Source organism: Rattus norvegicus, chromosome 17, assembly GCF_036323735.1.
Source record: "Rattus norvegicus strain BN/NHsdMcwi chromosome 17, GRCr8, whole genome shotgun sequence".
In the NCBI taxonomy this organism is placed as follows: domain Eukaryota; kingdom Metazoa; phylum Chordata; class Mammalia; order Rodentia; family Muridae; genus Rattus; species Rattus norvegicus.
In genome coordinates this window covers 14,615,196-14,631,705 of record NC_086035.1, presented here as the reverse complement: position 1 = coordinate 14,631,705, position 16,510 = coordinate 14,615,196, and the positions used below count along the sequence as shown (strand labels likewise).

At 43.2% G+C, this 16,510-nt stretch overlaps 1 protein-coding gene and 1 long non-coding RNA gene across 3 annotated transcripts in view; one reads left to right on the top strand and one right to left on the bottom strand.

Annotated features, from left to right (window-relative positions):
• LOC134482691 (uncharacterized) overlaps positions 1-16,510 on the top strand; it is a 73,702-nt gene that overhangs the window by 39,048 nt on the left and 18,144 nt on the right. For both annotated transcript variants that reach the window (XR_010059101.1, XR_010059102.1), the window contains one exon: positions 7,419-7,597. This is a non-coding gene — a long non-coding RNA (uncharacterized LOC134482691). The remainder of the gene's footprint in view (positions 1-7,418; positions 7,598-16,510) is intronic.
• Positions 8,147-13,816, bottom strand: Spata31c2l3 (SPATA31 subfamily C member 2 like 3). The gene is made up of 4 exons (XM_017600763.3): positions 13,584-13,816; positions 12,345-12,396; positions 11,747-11,807; positions 8,147-11,377 (listed from the first exon to the last, which is right to left on the bottom strand). The coding sequence occupies exons 1-4, from the start codon at positions 13,764-13,766 to the stop codon at positions 8,275-8,277; spliced, it is 3,399 nt and encodes a 1,132-aa protein (XP_017456252.3). The 5' UTR covers positions 13,767-13,816; the 3' UTR covers positions 8,147-8,274.

Sequence of the window (16,510 nt, the reverse complement as noted above, 5' to 3'; positions counted from 1 at the left end):
ATGGTGATTAAAGCATCTATGATCATAATTAAAAGTAAGCTTTGAAAAAATTAATGTTATGACTACTGATTTTTTGAGTGAATATTGTCTACCCACTTTGTTGATGTGTTCGTTACATGCACTCTGCTGTAGGAGTTCTTGGGTAGAATTTTTGTGGTCACTGATGTGTACTATCATATCATCTGCAAATAAGGGTACTTTTGGCTGCCTCATCTCCTTTAGTTGTCTTATTGCTCTAGCGAGAACGTCAAGTACTTTGTTGAGTGGGCAACCTTCTCTCCAATATTAGTGGAATTGCTTACATTCCCCTCCATTCAATTTGATGTTTGCCATTGGTTTGCTATATATTGCCTTCAGTATGTTTAAGTATGCACTTTGTATCCTTGATGTCTCCATGACTTTTTAACATGAAGTGTTGCTGGATTTTGTCAAAGGATTCGTCAGCCTCAAATGATCCTGTGGGGTGTTTTTCCTTTCAGTGTTTTTATACAGTGGATTCCCATGGTGGAATTCCATTTAATGAGTCATCCTTGCATCCCTGGGATCAAGTCTACTTGATCATGGTGGATGCTATCTAAGATATGTAGTTAGATCGAGGTTGCATGTGTTTTCTGATTGTTTCTATATCAACGTTCATAAAGGTAATTCATCTGAAATTCTCTTTATTGTGTCTTCTTGTGGATTAGGTATCATTATGACTGTAGCCTCATAGAAGAAGTTTGGCAGTGTTTCTTCTCTTTCTATTTTGTCAAGTAGTTTAAGGAGTGTTGGTATAAGTCTTCTTTTTAAAGTCTGGTGGAATTGTGTATGAAAATCATCTGCCCTGAGTTTGTTTTGTTTGAGAGACTTTCATTGACTTTCTATTTCTTAAGGGGTTTATAGGACTGTTTGAATTGTTTACTTGATCTTGATTTGCCTTTGGAAAATATTTTCTATAGAAAACTGTCCATTACATGCAGATTTTTTAATTCTGTGGCATTCAGGGTTTTGAAGTAAGACGTCATGACACTTTGTAGTTCTTCAGTGTCCTTTGCTCTAGCTTTCTTGTAATTTCTGATTTCCTTGCTTTGGGTGTTCTCTTTCTTTCTTTAGTTTGCTAAGGTTCTGTCTGTCTTCTTGATTTTCTGAAATAAGCAGACCTTGGTTACATTGGGTCTTGATGTGCTTCTCTTTATTTCTCATTTGTTGAATAAGGATTGAGTTTGATTATTTTTTATTGACTGCTTGTTTTATTTTGCTTCTGTTTATTCTAGATCTTTCAGGCCTGCTTTGACATTGCTAGGAGGAAATCTCTCCAAACCCTTTGTGAAGGCATTTAGTGCTATGGACTTTCTTAGCACTATTTCTTGTTTGTTTGTTTGTTTGTTTGTTTGTTTGTTTGTTTTTTGGAGCTGAGGACCGAACCCAGGGCCTTGAGCTACCCACTGAGCTAAATCCCCAACTTAGCATTACTTTCCTCATGTACTGTGAATTTACGTATGTTGGGCTTTCATTTTCCTTGAATTCTAGAAAGTCCTATTGAATCTTGTGCTTATGGAGACTGCATGATTTCTATACCGTCTGCCTGTGTATTCTTTCTGTAAAGAACATGATTTTTTCTGAAGGGAATGTTGAAGTGACAATATATTTACTAAAGGGTCATGGAAATTTTGATGAATATTTTCTATGAAACTTTACGTTATAACTAGGGAGTAATTTATATGTAGGAAATAAGGGTATGTGCATCTGATGGATAGGTGAGATTGTGCATGTGCCCAGAGAAGTGTGGGAACTGTACTAACTGCATTATGGTTTAAGATATGCTTAACTTCAAGTATCTGTGATATGAGAAGTGGGTTCTATCACATATTTCTATATTAACAGTTGATTTTTATTTTAATTTTTTTATCTTTAATTACTTGGGTATTTCTTATTTACATTTTGATTGTTATTCCCTTTCCGGGTATCCGGGCCAACATCCCCCTAACCCCCCTCCCCTTCTCAATGGGTGTTCCCCTGCCCATCCTCCCCCCATTACTGCCCTCTGTCCAACAATCAGGTTCATTAGGGGTTCAGTCTTGGCAGGACCAAGGGCTTCCCCTTACACTGGTGCTCTTACTAGGCTATTCATTGCTACCTATGAGGTCAGAGTCCAGGGTCAGTCCATGTATAGACTTTGGGTAGTGGCTTAGTCCCTGGAAACTCAAGTTGGTTGGCATTGTTGTTCATATGGGGTCTCAAGTCAGCTTCAAGCTCTTTCAGTCCTTTCTCTGATTCCTTCAATGGGGGTCCTGTTCTCAGTTCAGTGGTGTGCTGCTGGCATTCGCCTCTGTATTTGCTGTATTCTCGCTGTGTCTCTCAGGAAACATGTACATCTAGTTCCTGTCAGCCTGCACTTCTTTGCTTCATCCATCTTATCTAGTTTGGTGGTTGTATATGTATGAGCCACATGTGGGGCAGGCTCTGAATGGGTGTTCCTTCTGCCTCTGTTCTAAACTTTCCCTCCCTATTCACTCCGAAGGGTATTCATGTTCCCCTTTTAAGAAAGAGTGAATCATTTGAATTTTGGTCATCCTTCTTGAGTTTCATGTGTTCTGTGCATCTAGGGAAATTCGAGCATTTGGGCTAATATCCACTTATCAATGAGTGCATACCATGTGTGCTTTTCTGTGATTGGGTTACCTCACTCAGGAGGATAGTTTCCAGTTTCCTCCATTTGCCTATGAATTTCATAAAGTCATTCTTTTTGATAGCTGAGTAGTATTCCATTGTGTAAATGCACCACATTTTCCCTATCCATTCCTCTGTTGAAGGGCATCTGGGTTCTTTCCAGCTTCTGGCTATTATAACTAAGGCTGCTATGATCATAGTGGAACATGTGTCTTTGTTATATTTTGGGGCATCTTTTAGGTATATGCCCAAGAGAGGTATAGCTGAGTCCTCGGGTAGTTCAATGTCCAATTTTCTGAGGAACCTCCAGTCTGATTCCCAGAATGTTCGTACCCGTCTGCAATCCCACCAACAATGGAGGAGTTTTCTTCTTTCTCCATGTCCTCGCCAGCATCGGCTGTCACATGAGTTTTTGATCTTAGCCATTACGAATGGTGTGAGGTGAAATCTCAGGGTTGTTTTGATTTACATTTCCCTTATGACTAAAGATGTTGAACATTTCTTTAGGTGCTTCTCTGTCATTCAGCATTCCTCAGCTGTGAATTCTTTGTTTAGCTCTGAACCCTATTTTTTATTAGGGCTATTTGTTTTCCTGCCATCTAAGTTCGTGAGTTCTTTGGGTATTTTGGATATGAGCCCTCTATCAGTTGTAGTATTGGTAAAGATCTTTTCCCAATCTGTTGGTTGCCATTTTGTCCTAACAGCAGTGTCCTTTGCCTTACAGAAGTTTGACAGTTTTATGAGATCCCCTTTCTTGATTCTTTTTTTTTTTTTTTTTTTTTTTTTTTTTGCGGGCCGGGATCCGCGGGTGTGGCTTGATTCTTGATCTTAGAGCCTAAGCCATTGGTATTTTCTTCAGGACATTTTCTCTAGTGCCCATGTGTTCGAGACTCTTCCCCACTTTTTCTTCTATTAGTTTGAGTGTATCTGGTTTGATGTGGAGTTCCTTAATTCAGTTGGACTTAAGCTTTGTACAGGGTGCTAAAAATGGATTGATCTGCATTCTTCCATGTGCTGACCTCCAGTTGAACCAGCACCATTTCCTGAAAATGCTATCTTCTTTCCATTGGATGGTTTCCATTGGATGGCTCTGTAATACTGCTTGAGTTCAGGGATAATGATTCCCCTTGAAGTCCTTTTATTGTTGAGGTTAGTTTTGGCTATCCTGGGTTTTTTTTATTCCAGATGAATTTGCAAATTGTTCTCTCTCATTCTCTGAAAATTGGATAGGTAGTTTCATGGAGATTGCATTGAATCTGTAGATCGCCTTTGGTAAAATGGCCATTTTTACTATATTAATCCTGCCAATCCATGAGCATGGGAGATCTTTCCATCTTCTGAGATCTTCTTCAATTTCTTTCTTCAGAGGCTTGAAGTTCTTATAGTACAGATCTTTCACTTGCTTGGTTAGATTCACAACGATGTATTTTATACTATTTGGGACTATTATGAAGGGTGTCGTTCCCCTAATTTCTTTCTTGGCTTGTTTTTATCTCTTGTGTAGAGGAAGGCTACTGATTTATTTGAGTTAATTTTATACCCAGCCACTTTGCTGATGGTGTTTATCACGTTTAGTAGTTCTCTGTTGGAACTTTAGGGATCACTTAAATATACTATCATATCATCTGCAAATAGTGATATTTTCACTTCTTCCTTTCTAATCTGTATCCCTTTGATCTCCTTTTGTTGTCTGATTGCCGTGGCTACAACTTTGAGAATTATATTGAATACATAGGGAGAGAGTGTGCAGCCTTGTAGAGTCCCTGATTTTAGTGGGATTGCTTCAATTTCTCTCCATTTAGTTTAATATTAGCTACTGGTTTGCTGTATATGTCTTTTACTATGTTTACTTGAATTCTTATTCTTTCCAGGACTTTTCTCATGAAGGGGTGTTGAATTTTGTTAAATGCTTTCTCAGCATCTAATGAAATGATCATGTGGTTTTTATCTTTCAGTTTGTTTATATAGTGGATTACGTTGATGGTTTTCTGTATATGAAACCATCCCTGCATGCCTGGGATGAAGCCTACTTGATCATGGTGGATGATTGTTTTGATGTGCTCTTGGATTTGGTTTGCAGAATTCTATTGAGTATTTTTACATCGATATTCATAAGGGAAATTGTTGTGAAGTTCTCTTTCTTTGTTGTGTCCTTGTGTGGTTTAGGTATAAGAGTAATTGTGGATTCATAAAGGAATTCGGTAGCGCTCCATCTGTTTCAATTTTGTGGAATAGTTTGGATAATATCGATATGAGCTCTTCTATGAAGGTCTGATAGAATTATGCACTTTACCTGTTAAGCCTCATTTTTAAGGAACCCAGAACCCTGCACCACATTTCTACTGATGTGGCTTTTCATTTAGTTCACCAACATCCAGGGGCCAGGGAAAAGCTTGAAATTTGCCAGACAGAACAAATGAGAGCCTTGTCCTGGGACAGCATAGAGGACACTTAGGAGCACTTGGACACCTCTGTTTTCTGCAAGCGTGGAAACCTCTGTAGGAAGCGGCATGCATCACCACTTTTGAGCAGGGTGGGGGCCTTGGCCAGGGGATCACTCCTGGCATCACTCAGTGTTTCCTGCACGGCAAGAACAAGGCCATAAATGGCAAAAGGGGATTCTGGGGCCATGCCCCGTATCCCTGAAAATAAAAAAGGTAGACCAAGTGTAAAGGCTAGCATCGGGAAAAATGAGGCCTTTTATATTCTTTTTTATGAAATTGTTCTTCTTGCCACGTCTTGGCTACATTGTACTTCCAGTTTCAGTGAGTGGTATGGGCCACTTGTGGGTGTGTCGTCTGGGACAGGCTTTCATGGTCTTTGTTGAAAAGTCTGGTGTAATTCTGATAGGTCTGCCTTAATATGTTACTTGACCTGTTTCCCTTATTGCTTTTAATGTTCTTTCTTTGTTTTCTGCATTTGGTGTTTTCACTATTCTGTGTTGGTAGGATTTTTTTTTTTCTGTTCTAATCTATCGAGTTCTGTGGGCTTCTTGGGTGTTCATGGGCATCTCATTTTTTGTTGTTGTTGTTTTAGTTTGAGGAAGTTCCCGTCTATAATTAGTTGAAGACATTTAAGTTAGGAATCTTCACTCTCTTCTATACCTATTATCCTTAAGGTTGGTCTTCTCACTGTGTCCCTGATTTCCTGGATGGTTTGGGTTAGGACCTTTTTTTCACTTTGCATGTTCTTTGATTGTTGTGTCTATGTTTTCTATGGTATCTTCTGCTCCTGAGATTCTATCTCTTGTATTCGATTGGTGATGCTTGCATCTATGATTCCTGATCTCTTTCCTAGGTTTTCTATCTTGAGGGCTCTTGCCTTTTGATATTTCATCAGTTTCTGTTTCCGTTTTTAAATCTAGGCTGTTTTTGTTCAATTCCTTTACCTGTTTGGTTGTATTTTCCTGTATTTCTTTAGGGGAGTTATGGCCTTCTCAAAGGCCTCTATCATTATCATGGGATATGATTTTACCTTCAAATCTTGCTTTATATGTGTGATGGCAAATCCAGGACTTACTGTAGGGGGAGAACTGGTTTCTGAGGATAAGTAGCCTTGGTTTCTATGGCTTACGATCTTCTGCTTGCCATTTGCCATCTGCTTTTCTCTAGTGCCTGCCCTACCTGACTCTGACTGGAGCCTGTCCTTCTTGTGATCTTGTGTCAGAACTCTCAGAGTCCAGGTGTCTTTCTGATCCTAAGATCCTATGTTTGTCAAAGCTTCTGGAGGTCAAGTTGCCTCTGAGATACTGAAGTCCTAGTGACCAAGCTCCTGAGTTTCTCTTTTCTCAGAGCTCCTGTGAGTCAAACTTTGTATGTTGCACGAGTCGATTGGGGGAATTGAGAAGCCTGAGATTCCTTGGAGCATAGATAAAATCTGGGACAAACCTGGGCCTCTGCATGGGTGGGGTTTGAGTATTCCTGGTTTCTATGTAGTTCCCAGTTATACTGTGTGCTGGGAAGGAAGTTGTTTCTTCAACTGTGACCTTGAGTGTGTCAATTCTCCAGGGTTCCTGCATGTGTTTATCTCCTGGGAGTTTAACTTCCTCTGTGATCCTGTCTTCCTAGGATCGTGGGATTGTTAGAGCACCTGGGTGATGGGGTTCCTTTGGGTGTCATGGGATTGGGTATGGGACCAAGGTCTGCTCAGGGCACAAGTTCAGACCATAAGGGACCTCCAACAGATGGCTGGGCAAAGGTTCCTGCATCCCTGGTTCTCAGGGACCCGGTCACTCCCAGTGTTGTAACAGATGTTGTATCCTCCTTACCTGTGACCCTAGGCGTGTTACAGCACCTGGCTGATACCCTTGCTCTGGGTATTGTGTATATTCTTTATTGTACACTAAAAACCAATATATGAAGAAAGTGCAAAAGAAGGAGAGATGAGATCTGGTGAAACAGTGGGGAATGAAAATGGATTGTTTCATTCAGGGCTTGCAGGAGGGATGCAGAATCAAAAAGACCATTATGGGAGGAGAGAGGAGAGATCAAACTATGCTAAAAAATGGATGCAGATAGGACCTTGGGTCTTGATAGATCCAGAAGCACCATAAACTACAAATGCAGGTTTCCCAATTATTCACATAGAATTCTTCTACCAGGAAACAATCTACAAGTCATAGACATTGTCTACACCAGGTTGGCACTGCTGCAGCATCATATGACCTGAATGTCCACATGTCAGCAAGGTGATGGCCTGGGCAAGATGATTCCAGGTCTCCAGGGAGGGCACTGAGGGGACTGACTGGGATGTCTCTGGATTTTCTGCAGGTTTTCCTGTGTTGCTGAGCAGGCCTCTGTGGCATGACCTTCAGTACCCACCAGTTGTCACAGACTGCACGTTCTATTTTGGCTCTGGCTCTAGTCACAGAGGAAGGAAGACTGTGGACAGTTACTGACCTATTGAACAGGCTATAATAAATACTAATATGGGCTCAGCCTACATCAAGGTGAGAACGCACTCCTGGAATAGGTATTCTCTATGTCTGTCCTGGGAATGCAGGGAGGGCTTTTCCTATGTTTGTAACAAGGATGAAATGTTTGTAGTTGCTGTCTCTGCACATTGTGTGTACAGTGACATAAATATGAAGGTGAGAAAATGAAGGGAACACATTGGGACCTAGACCTGGGTGAGTTCTTTACAGGGTTGGCTCATCCTACAAAAAATGTAGTATTTTGTTCTCTTTGCAGTGATAGAAAAATTATTACTAACTGTACAATGATGTATTGTGTGACAAAGACACCTCAAAGTGTTCTCTTTGCAATGATAGAAAAATTATTACTAACTGTACAATGATGTATTGTGTGACAAAGATACCTCAAAGACAGGGCACCACCTGCCCTGTCTTCTCCATGAACTGCACTGAGGCAGAAAAATGCTGCTCCATCAATGTAAGACAGAAACCACTGTGGTGAAAGGCAGGGGTGTTTACAAGGAAGCAGCTCCTATCTGGGAAGGAGCCATGAGTGCAGGAGGAAGAGCTCCGAAAAGAAAACCCTTTCTTTGCAGGGACAAAACCAAGTTTATTACCAGGAAGCATGGGGGACACAATGGATGGGCAGATGGGACATCTTCTTGAAAAAGGATGACCAGAGCCTCCTGCTCCCTGCCCTGTCCTGGTGAGGTCTACCTGGTGTGAGAGGCTTGGTGGGCAGCAACTGAAGTCCTTAAGCAGTCATTTCCCTTATGCTTGACTGCACAGTTCTCTATGGGACTGAGAGAGCGGCCACAGCCTGTTCCTTTCTTCGTACATTGACATGGGAAAGGGGGTTTATGGACAATTTCTGGCTGCTGTTTGGCTCTGTTTTCTTTGTATTCGAAGGAATGGTTGTGCCCCTCGAAGCTGCTATGTGGCCAGCAGACCATTCCAACATTTCTTGTGATTTTATTTGGGTCACAGAATCTCTGGTCAGCAAGACCTGACTCCTGCTTGTCTCCAATTCCCCTGTACTCAGAAAGAAGGTCACTTCCCTTGGGGAAGGGGAGCTGATCAAACCAGATATCTGTCCCTCCTTGGTTCAGATCTTCATCACAGGCTCTATGGGCTTCAATCCCTGACTGTAGTTGGTCTTCAGTCCCCATATATGTGAAGGAATAATTATTGATCTCAGGGCTGACATGGCCACAGCTCAATCTGTTTACTGTTCTGCTATGGATTGTTTCATGCAGACCCACAGGAGTGTGGGATGGGTCATCTAGCTGGGATGTAAGTGAGTCCACTTTACACCCTAGTACCTTTGATCGGTACTCTTCAGTATTTTCTAGGATCTGGCCCAGAGCATTCACAAGTGATTTTATTTCAGCTACTGTATTGTAGATGACCTTGTTTCTTGTTATCACCTCCTGTATTTGCTCAGTACCTGATGTGTGGAGAACATTCTCTAAGGAATCCCCTTGCCCTAAATATTTTGTGCTGTCCTTTCCATATTGTGAAGCAGTCCTTGTGATGTTATTCAAAGAACTCTTCGAAGTAACCTCCCCTTTCCCTGGTATCCAAGTCTTGGTTGTATCCTTGATCTGGATGGAGCTTGGGATGGAAGGACTTATTCTCCCGAGCCTTTCTCCCTGGCTTATGGCTCTAGATCTTATAGTAATCTGCTTCTCTTCATGGGGTTGGGACCCCTTGAAATCCTTCACTTCAAGATTTTCCTCTGGGACACATATCTCTCCAGTTTCTACCCTCTCATGTCTCCTCATGGAGACATCACCTAAACCCAGGGTATTTACATGGTTTTGGCATGTATTCTGGAAGCTATGCATCCAGTGTTTTGAAGGCAAGCTGACCAAGGCAGGGTGTACTGTACTGGGGACATCTGGATCGTCACTCACAGGCCAGGGCTGTGCCTGGTCCTTTGATTTCAGGTCTATCATACTGTGTGTTTGTATGTTTTGGATGGAGTCCACTGAGGGCTGTAGGGTAGGTGTTTGCAGATGACCAGGATGTTTGTTGGGCTGTAAAGATCCAATGTCCCTGGCACTGATACCGAAAGCTTGGCAACTGTGACTCTCACTGGATCCCAGACTCACTGTCCATGCAGATGGCTCTTCTTTCACCTCCACAATGTTGCTTGGTTTGGCTGCTGAGGGTGGGACGGTTTCATTCTGACCAAGCACTATCACACGACACCAGGGATGAGCTGAGTCCTCATACTGAAATATCTTCCTGGGTGGATGCTTGTCAATTTTTGTGTTGGTATTTATTTGGAGACTGCCTGTTTCACTTCCTTCCATAGTCGTGGTCTGCTGGGGTTTTGCCTGGACGCAAAAATCAGGTTGCTGAAAACTCAGGTATGTCTGAAAGGGATCTGGTTGGACTTGTGAGGGCCCATGACTGACATCAGGTTGAGGGGCTCTTTGGTTCTCCTGCACCTCTGCAGCTGAGTGCATCCACAGAGCACTCTCTAGCCTGGCAGTTGAGGCATTTTCTACCCTTATCCCTCCTGGGTCCCGGTGATGCAAATTTTCCAGGATCATGGCAGCCTTGGAATAGTACTCCTCCTTGGAATCACAGATGCGGGAGAAGGGAAACGCAACCTGGGGAAGGTTTGAGGCTGGAACTCCAGGTGTGGCAAGATGGCTTGCCTCAAGGAAATGCAGATATGGTTTCCCTCTGGGTTTGACTGGAGGTTCTGTAAAATTGGATTGCAACTTCCTTTCAGTTTTTGAATCAAGGTAAGAATGATCGTCAGCAGTGTTCATATAAAACTGCTTTTCTGCCCTTAGTGTGGTGTTCCTGAATTTCAGCCCCTTCTCAAGGTTGCTGATGGAAGGGCAAGGCAGGTGTTTGCCCCCTAAACAAGTGCCCTTCTTGATGGTGGTATGTGTATCATTCTTTTCTGTGACCTCCTGTAAGGGTACCTCCATGGGCACAGTCCCCATCATGTTGTTCCACATGTAGCTTTTGTGGTTGAGGATGGAGTGCTGGGCAGGTTGGGAGAGTTGAGCCCTGCTCTTGCAATAATTTTCATTTTCATTTATTGCAGGAAAATTTCCCTTAAGCTGGGTCAGCTTCCAGGATGGGAGGAATGTGATGGGGGTCCCTTGTCCTTGTCCCACGTTAGTTTCCTTCCCTTCATTCTGTGGCCCCTCATTCTTGTGGGCCATCTGCCCATGCTCAGGAAGGATGGAGCCTGACCTGACAGCCTCACTGTGTAAGGTCAAGTTTTGAGTCGGTCTCATAAAGGCTGCCTGATGTTTTTGGATATCATCACCTTCGGTGGGGTTCCAATACTGTCCATGTTGCCAGGCATGGTTTTCCATTGATAGGGATACCTGTATACCTTTGTCACAGGTAGGACGTGGTTTTCCAAAGGCCTGCCTCTTGAAACAAGGAGGTGTTTTGATTGGTGTAGAGCTTGGGAAGATTTGCATTAGTTGAGCCTTTGTCACAGCTAACAAGCTTGGTGTCAAAAGTTGTGCAAGCAATGGCTGTTCTTGGGAACACTCTGGAGGTCCTTTATCATGGGAAGGAGCTTGGCCAGGGAGACAGGCATCACGAAACCTCACGGTTTTATGTTCTGCTGAGGAACGGTTTCTGAGGACATGGGCAGTAGCAACGACAGACTCAGAGAAAAGAGTGGATATGCCCCAGAAAATGTGACTAAATTCCTTCTGTATAAGATACTCCAAGCAATTGAGATGAGACAATGGCTGAAATATCAGAAGGTGGTCCATTTTCTGAAGAGGGTTCCACCAGGGATGTGGTGTGGAGTCCTGGAGAAGTTGCTCCCTAGAAGTGCAAAAGAAAGGACGCAAAAGCATCAGCCCCCATCAGAAGTACAAGAGGTCCACAGCTCTGTGTAACTATGGCACCAATAGCCATATAGGGCCTCATCGCCTCCATAAGCCCTGTCTCTTTTTTTTTTTTTTTTTTGGTTCTTTTTTTTTCGGAGCTGGGGACCTAACCCAGGGCCTTGCGCTTCCTAGGTAAGCGCTCTACCACTGAGCTAAATCCCCAGCCCCAAGCCCTGTCTCTTAGTGTGATATCCAAGAGGCCTGTCTTCCCATCCCACCCTGCAATAGCATCTTCACTATGAGGATGCCCAGAACTTCCTCTCACATTTTGGCATGAAAAATTCCACAGGACAAATATTCTTACATTTTCATAAGTTGTGATGGAGTCTTGGTCTCTTCCACATTCTTTGCAGCATCTCTGCAACCTGGAGATGGTCATGTAAAAAATATGAGGAATGAGAACACCCAGGACTGAGGCGTCTCTCTCTTGACTCCCCATGCTAAGAATGGAATGCTCAACTCCCATAGTGCAAGGACAGAACACTGAGAGTGCACAAGAGGAATGGAGGGAGTTTATCTGCCCATTAAAAATTTCCTTCCCCCCCTCCACTCCTGTCATTCCTCTTACAATAAGGTAAGGGTCACAGGTTCAGTTATCTGAAAGAGAATTGCAACTTAGAGAACTGAAGCTCCCTGCTTTCAGGTGGAAGTGGGATTCCCCCATAAGGGGCACAGAATCACTCCAGTGCCTTGAACAACATTCCCATGTGCAGCACCCATCCCAGGCCAACCACAGCTTCTTTCTATCACAAAACCTCGGTGTTTTCTGAATCTATGTTCCTTCCCTGCAGCCACTCTTCTGTGCTGCATATCATGACTTTGGGAGCATGTCTCTCATCATGACCCTGGTCACTCAGGGGCAGGTCGATTTAATATCTCAACCCTGAGAAACAGTAGCCTACCTTTTCGAGTAGCGATTTTCTTCCTGGTCTTTGTCTGCCTCCTCTTCACATCCTGCCATTTGGAAACCACACAAATTAGCTGGGGTCCCTTCTTCCTCACTCCCGTTAACAAGCTGCCTTCTCTCTTCAGTCCTTTAGTATATGAAATTTTAATTTCCCAGGGAGATCTCTCATCCCTCCTTGCCTCTTCAACACTGTACATAAATCCATCTCCTTATTGCCTTGTTGCAAAGGCAGCAAAAGGGGCTTCCTATGCCACAGTTACCAGGGATGTCCTCAGTCAGTGTTCCTCAGACTATGCAGCTGCCCCTGTCTCAGGTGATATCTGCTTCCTCAAACGAGAGGAGACTCAAGTTCTGATCTGTGGCCTTGGTCTTATCACTTGCTTCACATCAGCTCAACACAATTGAAACCAAGTGCCTCAGAAGAGGACAGATTGCCTTGCACTGAGCCTGTTCTGCGTCCTCAGCAACTCAGAAATGCCTTCTGTCTAAGTAGCCAGAGTCCTACTTAGTGCCCTAACTGCATCATTGTGCCAATGGTGTGAAAGCTTCAGGCAGAAACCTCAGAGCAACACTCAAGTATGCCCTTCACCTATCCCATTCATACTGTTTCTGGAGATTTCCCTTTACCTGTCTGTAGCTAGACTTTAGCTAATTTGTTGGTTCTTCTTACTTCCACCCTTCTCCACCCTTTTTCTCCCACCCATTCTATCCCCTACCACTAGATAATGGAGAAGGATAAATATGGGAGTGGGGACATTATTCTTAGACTATTTTCTGCTTGATGAAGGGGGATGATGTCCTTGGTGAAGGTTTGACCTTTACTGTCAGGATATCCAGGAAAACTTCTTCTTTCTTCTGTTTGCACAACTAGTTACCAAACCACAACCACCAGAAAGGTATAGCAATGCCCAACAAACGAGTACCCCCATGCCTCACAAGGATCTAGCTTTTATATACACTCCGAAAAGTTCCCAGAATTCCAAAATCACAACTACAATGAAACTATCTGCCGTTGACAAATTCGTGCTCCTCCTTGATCATGTGACAATACAGTTACTGTGAACAATCTGAAGCAGCCCCTTATCACCCACCTGAGTTTATAAAATAAATTCTCATATTCATGTTTTTTTAATACCAGAATTGTCAATGTACCTGTATCTCTATGAAAAGTTAGAGTAGCAGTAGTGAACAACAGACAGCTTCTCTATTCCATGTGAACCAAGGCTCTCCTCACCTCTGTGATGTCCATTTCACTTTCACATGGTGACACAGGGAGGTTCTTCAGGAAGGGGGTCAGTAGGAAAAAGAGCCCAGCTCCACACAGAATGGCAATGATCATGTCCATTGCTGTGTCTATAGTGCTGGGGCTCACCCATGAGTAAATAATGCTATTCATCAGATTGAGAAGTCTCTCCATCTTCTGAATCGCAGTGCAGCTCACAGGCCACTGACCTGTGCTGTAATGCATGTGACTTTTCAAGGGGGCTCAGGCCACATCACACAGCTGTGGTCTCCATATCACAAAGGGCTCCTGCCAGGGGAGAGGGTGCCACTGCCCCTCCCCAGCCTTCATGCCAGAGTTACCTGCTGTGTCTTTTCCCTTTCCCTTCTTCCTAATCCTGTTGCTGTATCAGGCACAAATAGACCTCTGTCCATATTTTGTTCCTTCTTTCTGAGCACCAGTATTTCGCGGTGTAGGCATATATTTTGCTCAACCTACTTTTATAAGATTTCACCCTCCCCTCTGACCCTCCACCCACCAGTGAAAGAGGAATGTTATTAGGATATGGGGGACAGGGAGCTGATTGGAAATAGTGCTTTTGGGACATTCCAATCTTCCTTGTACCTGGTCCAGTTCCCTAGCAAACAACAAACATGAGTTAGCAACTTCAGTCCCGTCTACTCACAGATACCACACATGAATCAACAGGGTTAGTTCTATTCAGAAGAATCTGGGGGTATCACAAATGGGGTCCAAGAGCAAGAATCCTCCAGGTTCTTTGGTGAGTCTTCTCAGAAGGATCCACAGGAGGAAATCAGCAATGCAATGTAAGGCAGACCAAAGTCAGAGATCCCATTGTCTCTTGGGTCATATTAATGTTCCTTCTAAACATCACGTGTCCTTTCATGGGTTTAGTATAGAAAAACAACCTTTTACCTGTGTTTGCTTTAGCCAAATACTCTTTCATGTGTCTGCTGAAGCAAAGCATTCTTCATGGTCAGCCCCAGCAAAACATTATCACCTTCCTGGGTCTCTGAAGAAACCAAAACTTTATACTTTCCCTTTTCTTCTGGAAGGCTATTTCCCTGAGTCCTTCAGGATCTTGGTTTTTGAGAAAATGCACTTCTGTGTGGAACTCGTGTTTTTCTCTTATGGATTCTTTTTGGGGTTCTGCTTCTCTGTAGACTAATATTTTTCCATTATATGATCACACCTCAACTCCTTACTAAACTTCCATTTCTCTCCTATTTTTAGCTTTGTCATTATTTAATTTAATCGAATACCATGTAGTTTGATAGTCTTAAGGGATAGAATGCTAAGGATAATGAAATTCATGTCCTAATCATAAGAATGCAAATGGGTATGAACAACAATGCCAAACAACCAGAGCTTCCAGGGACTAAGCCACTACCCAAAGACTATACCTGGACTGACCCTGGACTCTGACCTCATACGTAGCAATGAATATCCTAGTAAGAGCACCAGTGGAAGGGGAAGCCCTTGGTCCTGCCAAGACTGAACCCCCAGTGAAAGTGATTGTTGGACAGAGGGCAGTAATGGGGAGAGGGTGAGGAGGGAACACCATATAGAAGTTGATACGGAGGGCTTAGGGGGTTGTTGGCCTGGAAACTGGGAAAGGGAATACCATTTGAAATGTAAATAAGAAATATCCAATTTAATAAAGATGGGAAAAAAGAATGCATGTGTGTAATTCTGAATTAAAATTTCTATAATTGGAATGCCTAGTACTCTTTTGCTTCTTTTCTGTAAATGTGCATTTTTTAAGTTAGCAAACTCTAATAGAATCTATTTACATATTTTAACTACCCAATTGTCTTGTTGTTGGGAGTAGAACCACAATAAACATGGATGTGCAGGTGTTTCCTCGTCAGGGTATAGATCACATCCTTTGAGTCCATTCTCAGAAACGGTATCCCCAGGCCTTTGGCACTTCTGATTTTAGGAACTTCTGTTGTTGTAAAAATATGAAAACAAAAAAAGTATCATTGTTAATTATCCCGCTTGGTCCGTACCGCGGTGCCCCAAGATATCTACTAGATATCTTGACAGAAACACATCCCAACTTCTCGGTGGCCCAGTGTCCTTGCCACCGCACACTTTCCAACCCTCAAACCGTCACATAAACAATACACAACACATTAACCTTTGACCTAGTTGGTACGATAAAATTGCCCACTTTAACATACAAAGCCCGGTACCATCCATCCCTTGAGAACATTAATAAGAACCTGTAAATCCACAGAGCGAGGCCTTCACATCAGCATCCATCGTCCTGCCACCACTTGTTTCTCTCTCTCCCTCCCGCCTCTTCCTTTCTGTTCTCATCTCCTCCTCTTCCTCCAAACTTCTCTGCAGCCCATCTTTCCTTCTCCTCCAATGACAGGACTCCTTCTATCCTGTACCTGCCCCTCACATGTACTTTACAAATTCAATGGGGAGAAGGTTCTGGTGAAGTCATCTGATTCCTGAGTGTGTAACTAGGCAGCTGTCCTTGGGGCAGTGGAATTAGCATGAAAATACAGATAACTCAGGGCAAACCACAACAAACTTCTATACTGATTTCTCTCACCATTATTGTGTGAAGTTCAATGTGTACTTTGGTCAAGTTTCCTTTACAACAGTGGGTGAGCACATGGGCACCCTCACCTGTAAGAGGTGCTGTGTGCCTGTACTGTGTTTGGAGATGGTGTAAGTGAGCAGCAGTAGCTCTCTCTTAGTACAAAAGCAAAATAACTGAGATGGGGCATAGAGAGTGAAGACTCTGTATCCGTCACAGGCATGAAGAGTACGCACATACTTTGTAAGGCACCATCTTCCCTGAACACAGAAGCATGTGATGTCATCCAGTGGTAGGTGGTACAGTCTGATCTTGAGCAGGCTCAGTGAAGGATGGCCTTGTCATCCTGAGTTTTCTCAGC

Bases quoted from the DNA above. Each gene is read 5' to 3' on its own strand.
- Spata31c2l3 (XM_017600763.3), bottom strand. From the start codon at position 13,766: ATGGAGAGACTTCTCAATCTGATGAATAGCATTATTTACTCATGGGTG. The intron at 11,808-12,344 runs GTAGGCTACTGT...GACCATCTCCAG, and splicing joins GAAAATCGCTACTCGAAAAG to GTTGCAGAGATGCTGCAAAG. The intron at 11,378-11,746 runs GTAAGAATATTT...TTGCACTTCTAG, and splicing joins CCATCACAACTTATGAAAAT to GGAGCAACTTCTCCAGGACT.